A 13004-nucleotide genomic window follows, 5' to 3' on the forward strand; every position below is an offset into this window, starting at 1 on the left:
ATTATTGTTTTACTGTCTCAAATGACTGTTTCCAAACCCATGACCGCCAGTAAAAAGGGAGGGAAAAAATGAGATAAAATCTTTGCCTTCCAAATAAAGTAGTCAAATTGTAAGTAGTAATTTGTAAAATAAAAAGTCATGCATACAAGATTAAGTTCAAATCGACAGATTGAAAATCAAAATTCTAATAATATGAATGATTAAAAAAAAAATCCAGCCCATAAATCCCTCATAATGACAATTTACCATAGGTATATATTTAATAACAAAGCTATATTTTTTAAAATTTTATTTCACCTGAGGCAGTATTCTTCCATGATTAATGCATTTGACCACCTACAAAATGTGGGATTTTTATTTCCTTCAGGTTTTTTTTTTTTTTTTAATTTTTAATCCACATTTAAAAATAAAAACAAACTCAAGCAGGTCAACCTCTGCTGTACGGAGGCTGAACCCTGAACCGGCGGTCCCGACCGAAACACAAACTCAGCTCTCAGATTCTTGAATGTGGACATTTTGTAAAATTTTGGTTAGAAACACGCCCACTGTCAGCAAGTAAAGCAAATAATAATAATAATAATAATAATAAAAGACTAATTCCTGCTTATAACAATGAAAGTACAAACAGAAAGGAACTGAGATGATTTCTTTTGAACCCCCCCCCCAAAAAAAGTATCACAAGCCATACAAGATACAAAAATATATATCTTCCTAGAAATACATCTGTAGAAAAGTAGCCCCGAAAACACAGTAGTGAGAAACCATTCGTCCACCACAACAGATTTCACGGTGGCTCAAACCTGCTTGTTCTCAAATGAAGCTAAAAAAAAAATCATTCATAAACTTCTCAACGTTCACGAGCCTGTCGACCGCTAGCAGAGGAGAGCGAGGGGAATATTCGTGGCGCGGCGACGTAAGTGCTCAGGTTCCTGACTGCGTTCAGAAAACATCCCTAGCAGAATGCAGTCTTCGTCACAAGGGCTGATGATACAAAAACAAAAAAACAAACAAAAATGAAACCAAGATTTATCAAAAGAGAACAAATCTTTAAAGCTTTTCCAGGACCGACTGATCCGAGTTCTGGTCAGTTGTCCAGACGGAGGAACACTCGAACCACTAAGTGCTGCGGATGAAGTCGACATCAGCTGAATCCTGCAGGTGGAAATAACCAGCAAATCACAATAAAAGGAACGACTGTCACACTGATGAGCCCGACAACCACCAGCACCCCCCCATCAAATCCACTTTCCCCAGTTCCAGTTCCAGTGGACCCCAGGCAGTGCAGAGTGGTTTAGTCCTGAGAGGCCGTGCTCTGATCATCACCTACTGCATGCCCAGGTGCCTGGTGGGAGAGGCCGGACCTGGGCAGCCGGTGACCGGGGAGACTGACAGGCCACGGAAGAGAAGGTCCATGGAAGGCAGGAGGGGCTTCAGAAGACTGACAGGGCAGAAAGCAGAGCCTCCGTGGGGGGTAAAGTTGACTTTATTGGGGTCAGGGCAGGAGGGCTGGAGGAGTGGTTCGTCAGGGCAGGCAGACCTGGAGGGAACCAGACGATCAGTAGCGATCACACAGGCATCAACACGCCTCCTCGTGCACCGTGATGGAGCCAAGGTACCAGGGCCGGCCCGCCGGATGTGTACCAATCAGAACCCCCATCACAACGACAACCAGGGCTCTACATTAACTCACGCTGATCAATAAATTACATATTTGTCAATAATTAATCTGCATTAATTGCATATGTCAATTCAAATGGGTTTGATAAGTGAGTGAGCAAAGGCATGGATCAGTTTTAAAGGTGGAAATCATCCTTCAATTTCTGCCAGACGCCAAGCCATCTTGCTGCCCCCTGCTGGCTACTCGCAGCTCTACATTAACAAGTAAAATCCACAGGTGGGGGTAAGGGTGCCACCCGCTGCACTGATTCTATAAATGCCTTGAACTCTCTATGATAAACTGATTAAACTGAATAAGTTATTTTGCCAACCCCAGTAATAAAAAAGCAGAAATAATAATCACAACTTGAGAAGTCGTTTGCAGAAAATGTACATTAAATTGCTGTTTGCACTGTGGAACAGAACATCGGTCTGATGGTTGGAGCTAATTTCTTATTCTACAGTGTATTCGTGTTCTCCTGGTTTTCGTGGTTTCAAACTCTTGCACTGGAAAAATGGATTTCACAGAAAACACATTTTCTTTATTGTAACAGTTGCGATGCTAACAGCTTGAATGACAGCCAGTAAAGTATATTTTGATATAATTATCTTTCACCGCTTTGCATCCTCACCAAGTTTGGGCGCGCCCAGGAGAAACAAGCACCCACGTTAACATCAGCTCAGGGGCGAGCTGCGTTAGCGGCAGCCGCACATAAAACAGCGTGCTAACTTGGCCCTGTTAAAAGCTCATTACGTTCCCTGCTAGCTCCGCTCAGCCGGCCCGTGACTTGTAGCGGCAGCGGTTTGTTGACTCAGCACTCAGTGCCTCTCCAACAGGCCGTGACGAAAAGAAGAATCTCTGACATTTCATCAGACAAGACATTTATTCTTCTGTATTAAACTCCTATGAATCTGAATGGTTCATCTCCCTAATTTCCATTAAGCTTAAACCTGTGGTTTTATTTCTGGTTCATCCAGATGCGGTTCAGTTTCTAGTCTGGCAGGGGTCCTCCTCCTCCTCCTCCTCCTCCTCCTCCTCCTCCTCGCTCTATCTTCCCTAGCGGGTCTCTATCGTCTTGTTTGGCTTTGAAAAAGTTGGACAACCAGCAGATTTCACAAAAAGGTGTCGCGTTCCATTGAAGGTGATTTCCCTCAGACTTTAAATCGCAGGTTCTCGATCCTCCTGGATAATCACACGTTCTGTCCTCTGATCAGATCCTAATTTAATCATAGAAGCTTGAACTCGGCCAACCCGAGGAAGCTGAAATGTAACTGAAGCTCACACTTGTTTCATTTTTGTCTCAGTCCTTGACTCTTGGAGCTGAGAGCAGGATCCCTCGTTTGTCTGAGCTGTTTCTAAAATGTGTCATTACATGTTTGCATATTGTTTGATGGATGATTGTTAAGATGGCTGCAGCAACTCACATGGTTTCCTCACACACTCGAACTCGCTCGCAGCCTTCTGGCGGCTCGCGCTGGAAGGTTTTGTTGGGGCGAGGAGCGGAGGAGGAGCAGGGCTGCAGCACAGGAGGATCCAGGGTGAAGGAAGGGAACGACGGCGACGGAGAGGGACACAGGATCTCGCAACCCGCCGGAGCTGGACAGAGACGGCAGAACGTTTATACTCATGGTACCTGATACCTGCATAGAACAACATTTCAGAACAACGCATCCCAGAGTTGAGCTGGATCTGTCAAACCTGGTTCTCCCATGGGACAGGGTGACTGGGATGGAGATAGAAGGCTCGGGTTCAAGGGACAAGGGGAGCTGGAAGGCGACAGAAGCGATGGATCAAGAGGACACGGCGACTGGGAGGGCGAGAGGAGGGAGGGGTCCAGGGGCCCTGGGGAGGGATCACTCTGAGAGCCACTGCTGCACCTCTGGGCAGGAACCGGAGCCCGGTGTCCATCCGGGATATCCAAAATCTGGTAGGCGGAGGAGGGAACACATTAAATTGCAGAGTTTAATAAGCTTCGCTCTCAGGGCCAACAAAGTGACCTTTGACCCTGAACCTTGTGCAGGTCTGGGAAGGTGTAACACTTCTGGGGGTTTCCTCAGCCACGGCACGGATATTCACTTGGAGTCAAGAACAAACTTCTTTGGAAGTGTGAACGTGACGCCGCGATGACGCCTTGGGAGAATTTCTCTGAATGGTGAGCCGATTCGATTTAGGTCAAAGGTCAATGTTACTGTGACTGCAAAAAACAAGTCTTTGGCCACACGAGGGCACGATCTAAAAACCCTAAAGTGTAGAGCGAATTAGGGATCAGATGATATGAACACTGACCCAAAAGTCACCCAGGAACCTAAACTAAGAGGGATGAGGGGCGCCGTGGTCCGGGTGGAGAACCACGGCCTCACAGTCGGCCCACAACACGTTTAAAGACGAATACTGTCAGATTCGCTGATGTTGACCGTGATCTCACGTCTGGACTTGCATCATCCACGTCGCCGGGTGCTAACCTCGTGCTGGTCGTCCTGTTTCTCAGACACGAACACCTCCTCCAGCTCCAAGTTGAGACCTTCAACACTGCGTCGTAGTCTCGGGGCGAGTCTGCTCAGGGGCATGAGTGACATCGTCTAAAAACACACACACACAGAGTCCAGTTGATCATGTATGTCAGGCAACTTGTGCAAAATTCTGGTGGAGGCTGGTGTCTGATTCTCTGCCGGCTGTGTGTGATTTGTACAGGATGACATGCTTGTGTCAGCTGGTCGCTCCGCGGCGAGCGGGGCTCTAATACCGGAGCTTTGATGACAGCAGCTGCTAAGAAAAGCAGCAGCGTGGTTTTTTTCATATCCCTGTTACTAGGCGCTCTAGTCTGCCTGCTGAGGCCGCTTAGGAACGGCGGTGGCAGTGGTATCTTAATTTCACCAACCGGAGGAGGAGGAGCTACCTGAGTGATGCCTGATGCGTGACCTGCTGGCAGAGGCTGGCGCTGGAGCTCGTATCCTGCTGAGGGAGCGGCATGGCGGGAACGCTTCTGCAACTGCTGCCTCAGCCTGGCCACCTGAGGGCGGAGCGGAGGATGACATGTTACTTTTATGAGAGACACCCCAGGGCTGATCAATGAGGTCGTAGAGTGACCACGGCGGTGGCGTAGCCAGACGTCCCTCCAACATCGATATCATCGAGCCGGTGAAACCGCTGGAATTGAGCCTAACACCTGAAACGCCTCCATCAGATATTAGAGTTATCAAACCAACCAGAACTCCTCTCCACCTGCTCTGCCGCCTCCCACCAGGAAAGTAGCTCCTGATTGGTTCTTGTAATTGGTGGCATCTCTCAAAGCAACGAGCGGTAACATCAGTCGGAAAAGCAGCTGTATGTGCGGTTACTGCAGAGGTAGATTCTTTAACTGGAATGAGACAGGGAGAGGAGGATCCACTGGGGGAGATCCTCTGCAGAAAAGACACAGGAGTGACAGAACAGGATCCAAACGTCCGGAGGGGACGTGGGGGGGGGGGGGGGTCTCACCAGGCTAGTCATTATTCTGCTATAGCAGGAAAAAAACACTATGGCTCATAGAAATTCAAAAAAGCCAATCATAATTGTTGTGGGCGGTGCTAAGAACAAGAGGCAGCCACAATGCCGTAGTGGGAAGCATGTTCTGATCAGACACTTGTTGACTGATATTCATGTCCCTTATCTTTACCACGACTCGCTGAGGTAACGCAACGGCCTGCCTGCTTTTACAGCTTTAGCTGTGTAGGTTGCTACTCGTTTGTTGGCTCAGGGTTGTTGTCATTTCACATCGTGAGGAAAACTTCCCCCCGTGTTGAGCTTAGAACGTAAACTAGACCAAGTGATGGCGGACTGGGATACTCGCCTCCCTCAGGTGCTCCGCGCTGCCCCATGATGCCGAGCGCTTGTGTCCGCCAATGCTTCTCCGTCCCTGGGTCTCTTCCGCCCACGAACTGGGAGTCTAAAAACAGCAATAGTTGTTGATTCATCACATCTTTAGGGATATAAGGAGCCTTTTTTTTTGCCCGATAATTCATCAGTGTTGAGCAGCGCGAAGCTGTTCTCTGTGAGCTTCTATCAACAAGTATCAGACTCGTAACAGAAGCGGAACCAGACAGCTGTGCTGCACACCTGCCCGCCGGCAGCTGTGGAGAGGAACGAGAAAACCACTCGTCGCTGCAGAGGAGCTCCACTTCAGCACACAGAAGAAAACATCCAAACCACATCATTGAAGAATGTGAACAGCGCGACAGCTCGGTGCACTCGCACAAACAGGAACTCTCTCATTCACAAAGTCAACAACTGACACAAACGTCTTTCACCCCACCGATTTCTTCACGCTGACTCTTGATCTTCTGGCCGTCTGGTTGGCCGCTGTGGGCTGCTGGTCAGGAGCAGACGACCGGCAGCTCATCATCATCCGGTGAGTTGACCCCCAAGATCAGACCCTCACAGTTCCGGTCCCTCCGTGTGACCACAGACCACCCGCTCCACTCACTGGCTCCCCCTCATACACCAGCTAGCATTTCAGCAACGTCATTGCCCCCCCCCCCCCCCCCCCCCCAAAAAAACAACCTGTTCTCTGGGTGTCACGACCCCCTTATATGAGTCCCTCTCAGCTCCAGACTGGTGCCATAACTAAAAGCCGTCTTCCGCCCTGTCCAGGAGATTCATATCGTAGATAGCCAGACTAAATAAGTCAGAACGCAGCAAGAGTCTGCCCCGGTGACATTGGTATAGAATTACAGCCATCACCCAGCAGCCCCACCCTCCCCGATACATGAACAGGCCGATCATGGGACGCAAAACTATAAAAAGACTGAAAGGAAGCGCAGCATTTGCTCTGGCATGGCTAGCGTTTCCAGCTTGGGCAGCTCAGTCGCACCTTCTTAATTCCTGCTTGAAATACGAGAACAATAAATGAGGCAGCAGCTTCTTTAAAATATCACTTCACCTGTCTTTTATGGGGTTTGACTAACAGACAGTACGATCTTTAAACTGCTTGTTTGGTTTGTGGTTTTTTTTCAATTCTCCCAAACGAATCCAATCCAAAAGAATCGGAGCTGATTAGGGTTCAAAAGAACAAACAAGCTGAATATTTACAATGTTTGTTGGCGGCTATTATTTCATGTTGGATGTTTATAAGTGATCCATTTTCGTAAGAGTGCAATCACCTACAAGCAGGAATAGTTGTGCTTCTGCCAGCTCAGAATCAGCCCTCCACACCTCCACGGGGAGCAGGTCTCCCTCCAGTCTTCCATGTTGCATCTGTAGTTTCTCAGGCTGAACCAACCCATTCAGCTTCTGCTCACTGTGTGACTCAACAGGAGATCCCTGTAACAAACTCCACTCAGAAAACTAGAAATGTAAAAGTTTGCTTCCCATTTCACGGTCGGATGTGACGACAGTCGTCAAGAATGTCACGATGTCGTCACTTCTGCGTCGCTTTGACCTGTGAACGGTGATGAAATCGTGGTTTAAACTGACCGAAGCGGCGGCTGCTGTATGAGCCTTTGATGATGTCACGTGTGGTCATTTCAGTCATGGCTCCTGGAGAGAGGAGTCATCGTCAGTGGGGAGAGTCCTAAACGGTCCTGCGGAGATCTGACCGTCTACGCAGAGCGGCACTTCAACGTGGACTGAACACGGGTGCTTTTGTCCCACGACTGTTGAGCGTGGTGAAAACAGCCAGCAGGATTGCTTGGGATCCAGTAGCTTTCTTTCCCAGATTCCTATGACGGCTGAATTCTACGGAAGGCTCGTCGATGTCAGCCAGCCCTGACCGTCCTCTCCTGGAGGGGTTTGTCTGAGACAGACTCCCCGAGCTGAGGAGCTTTAGGGTGAAACCTTCCTTTGTCCCAATGTGAACGAAAAGCACTTGATTTGCTCCGGTACCTTGCAGCTCTTCACCTCTGCCGCCATCCCAGTGGACTCAGCGTTTTAACAAACAGTCCCTTTTTAATTTGTCTGCGGCTGTGATGTCACGTTGTTGTTTTTTACTGAATGCAGCAAACCAAATTTCCCCTCGAGGGGCAATAAAGAGCCTGATCTGAACTAATGTGGAGCAGAAAAGCCAAGGACGTGATGAGCACCAGAGCCGCAAACACCGCCTGAAGAGCAACGATCATTCAGTCAGCTTGGACGTCGTGCCGCAGTCGCAAAGATGAGCCTCGTGTGTCAGATTTAGCATCAGACTAACTAGTCTGAACGTGGCGTTGGGTCTGGATCTTACGCCCCAACAGAAGGGCCAGCTTAGGTGTGGCAGCGTCTGCTGCTGTGTGAGGACACATCCCAGAAAACCTGGCGTCTCATGTCGGATGGAACCAGCTGGCTGCGGCGTGGAAACCAATGATTCTTTGGTTTGTTGTCTATTTCTATAGAAGATATCTGATGTTGGCTCCGCAGGTGTCTGCTGGTTCCACGCTGCGTATGGAAGGCAGCCAACTGGAAATAGTCGGTTTTGTTCTTTCTCAAACTCTGCTGTTCCTCCCCTCGCAACACCCCCCCCCCCGCCCCCGCCCCCCGACTGTATCTGTGTCTTAACTAGTGCACAAAGCCTCAACTAACATCACCAAGCTCCGCAGCTTCGTCGTCACTCCTGACACAGTTTAAACCCCAAGCAGACCCCCTTTGCCTCCATTGTGAGGAACAGACCCCTCCTGACCTCATTATACAGACACCCCATCCCCCAGCACAGGCACCACCGCCGCCCCACCAGGAACCTCCTTCTGCCACAGCTCCCCAGTGATGCAACGGATTGTTCGCTCTTATTTCTTTACAGCTTCTCTGCAAATGTCTCCAGAATCCAGATTCATCACAACTTATAAACCTCTACCTTTACGCACCCAAAAACTACAAAAATGACCTCGGAACCAATATTGTTAAATGAGGACTGTAGTCCACAACCTCAGAATAAGACCATGCAACAAGTGGAAAAACCTCATCCACCAATTACACCATGTTGATACGTCAAACAACGCAAGGAGACAAATGCTCTTCAGAAGATTTTACACCTACAAGGAGCCTCGTGTGAGGTGGAGGTTGTGTCTCAAGCCTTTGTTGAGCTCCAGAGCTCTGCAGGGACGAGTCCTACAGCCCACAAGCAAGTCAGCACTGTCACATGTCCCCTTCCTTTGTCTCGGATGGGTTCTATAAACGGTCCGAAATAAGGTCAGTGGTTCACAATGGCTTAATGTATTCCCACATTTTGTCCTATGGATTCAAACGCATCGGTAAAAATCGTTCTCTTGAATTCTGAAGCGTGAAGTGCCCTTAAAAAAATAAAGGTGTCTGCTAACAAGCAGCTGAGCGAAAAACACCAGAAGAGGGGCCGGTGTCGCTGACACTGAAGTAGTCGGTGGTGCTGTAACATAAACTTTGTTAGCTAACGAGAACATAAACAAAAATCATAAGAGTTCGTGTTCATTTGCTCTTGCTGAGAAAAAAAAAATTCTGTTTCATAAAAATTTTGTTTGCCACTGAGATCATTTCTGGTCAAATCGGATGTAAAATCTCATTGGCTCTCGGCCTTCCTGTTTTGGCAAAAGTATGGTGGAACCTTAAAAATGTTAGTAGTGAGAAGCCCCATCCTACAGTAGAACTCAACTGGTTCTCCACAAACTACTGCTATTCACCTGGGTGGCTTTATCATTGACGCAGCTGACAGCTGACTCCGCCTCTTTGGGCCACTGCCCCTGCAGGTAGGGTCCGATGATGGTGTCCAGGGACAGGGTTCTGCGGATGGTGGGTTTCGGCGGGCGAGCTGTGGTCCTGTCAGCTTTTGAAAGCAGATATAAAACACATAAAAGCATCAAGTGAGCACATGGGCGTTGTGTAAGCCCTCACCTGATACATGTCCAAACAATTTCTCTCTTGCAGAGGTGATTAAGACCAGTGCTTGTGTTAACATGTTGCCAACCTGCAAACTGATTAAAGATGTGTTAAGTGTATAAAAACAAACTTTAAGAGGCTAAACCAGAGGTAGTTAGTCAGAAAGTGCTTCCAGGCCTGCACCTCACCAATCAGCAAGGGGATTGGAAGGAGGGTGTGTTTGTAGCCAGGCAGGCGTGGACCACGCCGGTGACCTGGAGCACAGCCATCCAGCACCTAGAGGATCAACGGCCGACTCAAACAGCACTGCGTGTTGTCACCAGCTAAGGTTGCAGGGCAGACAGCAGGTATAAATACACAGCATGGATGTGAATATCACACACGCACACACAGACGTGGAACAACACACCCCAAGCGAGGGCCTTTAAGAGGCTGCGGTGGTAGAGCGCAGCAGAGATCCTGCAGGTCAGAGAGCAGCGGGGCGACCCCGAGTCCAAATAACATTATAGGAGCAGTGTTATGTTTCAGCCCTGGCAGCCCTGTTTCAGCCGTCGGCTTCTCAGAGCACGTCGGAGCACAAAATGGTGGACAGTCAGCCAAAGTGTGGCTTCACAGTCTCTGTCTTCAAATCAATGCTGCTCTCATGTATCGGATGTTGTAGTTCTATCAGATCGGGTACTGCAGGTTCTAGATCAGAGGAGGAGAGAGGTGGGCCTCCCCAGGAGGGCTCCACGCCGTGTCAGGGGATGGTGTGTGTGTGTGTGTGTGTGTGTGTGTGTGTGTGTGTGTGTGTGTGTGTGTGTGTGTGTGTGTGTGCGTGTGTGTGTGGGAGCTGGGGGGTGAAGCCTGCTGCCCATGACTACAGTACATAAACGTGAGGGTTCCTCCTAATACTTTAATACTTAGAGAAGGTTTCAGAACCTGTGCTTCTACCAGTTCTAGTTACATCAGTTCTACTTCTAAAACAAGTATTTGTACTTTCTACTTGATTAAAGAATGTGTGTACTTCATGTCCTGGCTGGACAATCGTGTGAAATACGTTTTTGTTTTAATGTTGTTGCTGTTTTGAATTAAATAATGAACAGAAATCATCTCTGGAATACAAAGGATTGTTCTGGGTTTTTTTTTAATCTTCAGGTGTGAAGTTTATGTTTTATTGCCTAAAAGCGACCATCAAATTGCTACTTTTGTCATTTTTATCCTCAGAGAACATTTCACAGTACTTTTACCAGTCTTACTTGAGTAAAATGTTCTTCTACTTCAGACGGCCTTTTATTATACTAGTATTTGTACTTCAGCTAAAGTCAAGAATACATTAACTTTTGTCACCTGTCTGTATCTGCAATCCTCTATCAAACTGGGTTTTTTTTTAACTCAATGAGATTTTTGAATAAAATAATAAGTTTAAACTTCAAAACGGCAGTTTGTTGTTCTTTGTGTTACAGCCCGACAGACAATTAATCACTTTAGCTGCGATAATAGTCTCTCTCTCTCTCTCTCTCTCTCTCTCTCTCTCTCGCTCTCTCTACTAGAACAACAGCATCATGATGGTGCCCCCCCCTGCCACCCCTCCTCCTGCGTGTATTTACCCGTCTTGACCTCTCTGCCCAGGAGAGCGGAGCCCCTCTGGAGCTGGTACGGGACTGTGGCTCTGAGGGGCAGCAGGCTGGGGTTGCTGCAGCACCCCCGAGGCGCCCCTCCACCTCTGCCCGACATCCCCCACTCTGCTCCCGCAGCTTAAGAAAACACACGCACGGCTCGGCTTCCCCTCGTTCCCGTCGTTCGCTGAAGCTCTGCGGCCTCTGGTCGCAGTCAGTTGGATCCCAAAAAATGCTCGAGCCTCTGGTTGGGCACCCGGCTGGAGCTGGCTTTCATCAAGATGTCCATGATGAGTTTAGCCCCGCACGCATCGTGATCACGCACGCGTCCTCAGAGCACAGAGACTGCAGCGACCGCACGATCCTCTCACACTGTTGTGCGTAAAGTGACAACACAACAGTGTGTAACTCTCTGGTGTAGTTTATGTTTCTGAAAAGGGGCGATGCAGAGACGCACAGCCGCCATCTGGTTGGTTCCTGCTGAATACTACTGCGCTCTTATTGGCTACCACACGCTTCTGCCCCCCCTCCAACACCCCCCCAAAAAACTTCAAGCTCCCACCCACTTTGTTGAGATTTTTTTCTTCTACTATTGTGAAGCATGGCTTTTCCCTTCCTCCCCTTCGTACCCTGCATGTGTGTGTGGTCCCCAAACAGTGGTCTGAGGACCCCTAAAGGTCACGGTTTAGAGTCCAACAGCAGCATCACGTGTCTGCCAGTCCGTCATCATCGAGTGCTGTCATCAGGACGTAGAAGCAGATATACACTTGCGTAAAATCAGAAGTACAAAGGGGCACAGAAAGGGAAAATAAATGAAATTTAGCACTTTATTCTCTGTCCTGTGTCGTTGTTGTAACTTTCAAACCTTTGTTTCTGGAGCAAAAAAGAAAAGTCAATGCTCATCTCACGGTTTTGTCACTGAAATCTCGGTGTTGACCTCGATGCAGCCTGGATGTCTATTTATGAAAACAGGCCTCTTCACACACAGATGACATTTGAAAACTAAGAACATTCCTTAAAGGAAACAGTTGTGTTGGTCCAAGCACAGAACCTTGCGGAACTCCATGATGTAACCTTTGTGTGCATGGCCGTTAAATCTATCAGGTAATTTTACTTCAACCAAACCTGGCGTGGTGCTTCTGATGTCAGTATCAACGCCATCGAATGCAGCGCGATCAGCTCTAACAAGACGAGCCCAGAGACGAGGCCTCCGTCCAGCGCGTTGAGGAGGAACTTTGGTCTGACGTGCATGCAAACACTCTCATTAGTCTTTGTTAAACCTGCTCTGCTAAAAACCGGCGTTTTAGCTCGATGGACGCGTTCAACCACGTGAGTCTGGTGCTTTCCATGTTACAGCAACATTTCAGGAGTTCGACTACAAGTAAATGAGAGAGCCCCTGATTGACGCGTGATCTGATTCGCGCGCATCCTGGTTGGTCACTGCTGCGATCCTCTACCAGAGACAGCGGCTGCTCAGGAGGGCGAGGACAGAGCTCTGCCACTTCCTGCGTGGAACTTCTTCATCGAGCCCACCTGAGCAGTCAGTTAGGTTCAATGGTGGTGAGAACACCTTGGTTTTTAGTGAGGCGAGAGAAGCAGTACAGAGGCTTTTTGTAGTTTTACTACGCATCTTTTCTTTTTTTTCTTGAACTTTGGCCTCCACTCGCCCTGTTTATTCACTAGATTACTGTGTCGCCTTTTATTGTGAGTGTCTGAGGACTACGTGAACATCACCCAACCTTCCATCAGCATGCGGGACAGTAAATGATGACCGGGGTTAAGTGTTTGGGTGAACTATCCCCTTAAGATACACCCGTCGGTCCTGAGTATCCACGGTGCGGGGAAACGGCCCTTCTAAAATTAAACCACTAGATGGAGCCAGACTGCACAAGTCCTCAACTAGCAGCAGATTTCTATGTTTGTGTCATACTTCAATGTCGTCTAACAGACACATA

At 48.4% G+C, this 13004-nt stretch overlaps 1 protein-coding gene across 2 annotated transcripts; it reads right to left on the reverse strand.

Annotated features, from left to right (window-relative positions):
* Nucleotides 1-36: 36 nt before the first annotated feature.
* On the reverse strand, nt 37-11467 carry fam117aa (family with sequence similarity 117 member Aa). Of its 2 annotated transcripts, XM_086184709.1 has the most exons (8): nt 11041-11467; nt 9256-9398; nt 5487-5582; nt 4554-4667; nt 4120-4236; nt 3356-3581; nt 3082-3253; nt 37-1537 (listed from the first exon to the last, which is right to left on the reverse strand). In XM_086184709.1, exons 1-8 carry the CDS (start codon nt 11165-11167, stop codon nt 1324-1326), a joined length of 1209 nt encoding a protein of 402 aa, XP_086040835.1. In that variant the 5' UTR covers nt 11168-11467; the 3' UTR covers nt 37-1323. The 2 variants fall into 2 exon arrangements, with proteins under 2 accessions (XP_086040835.1, XP_086040836.1); XM_086184710.1 differs by lacking the exons at nt 9256-9398; nt 11041-11467 and adding an exon at nt 5949-6060.
* Between the last annotated feature and the right edge of the window lie 1537 nt (nt 11468-13004).

Source organism: Aulostomus chinensis, chromosome 18 (assembly GCF_037954235.1).
Source record: "Aulostomus chinensis isolate RoL2024-O1b breed Wild chromosome 18, RoL_Achi_v1.0, whole genome shotgun sequence".
Taxonomy (NCBI): Eukaryota; Metazoa; Chordata; class Actinopteri; order Syngnathiformes; family Aulostomidae; genus Aulostomus; species Aulostomus chinensis.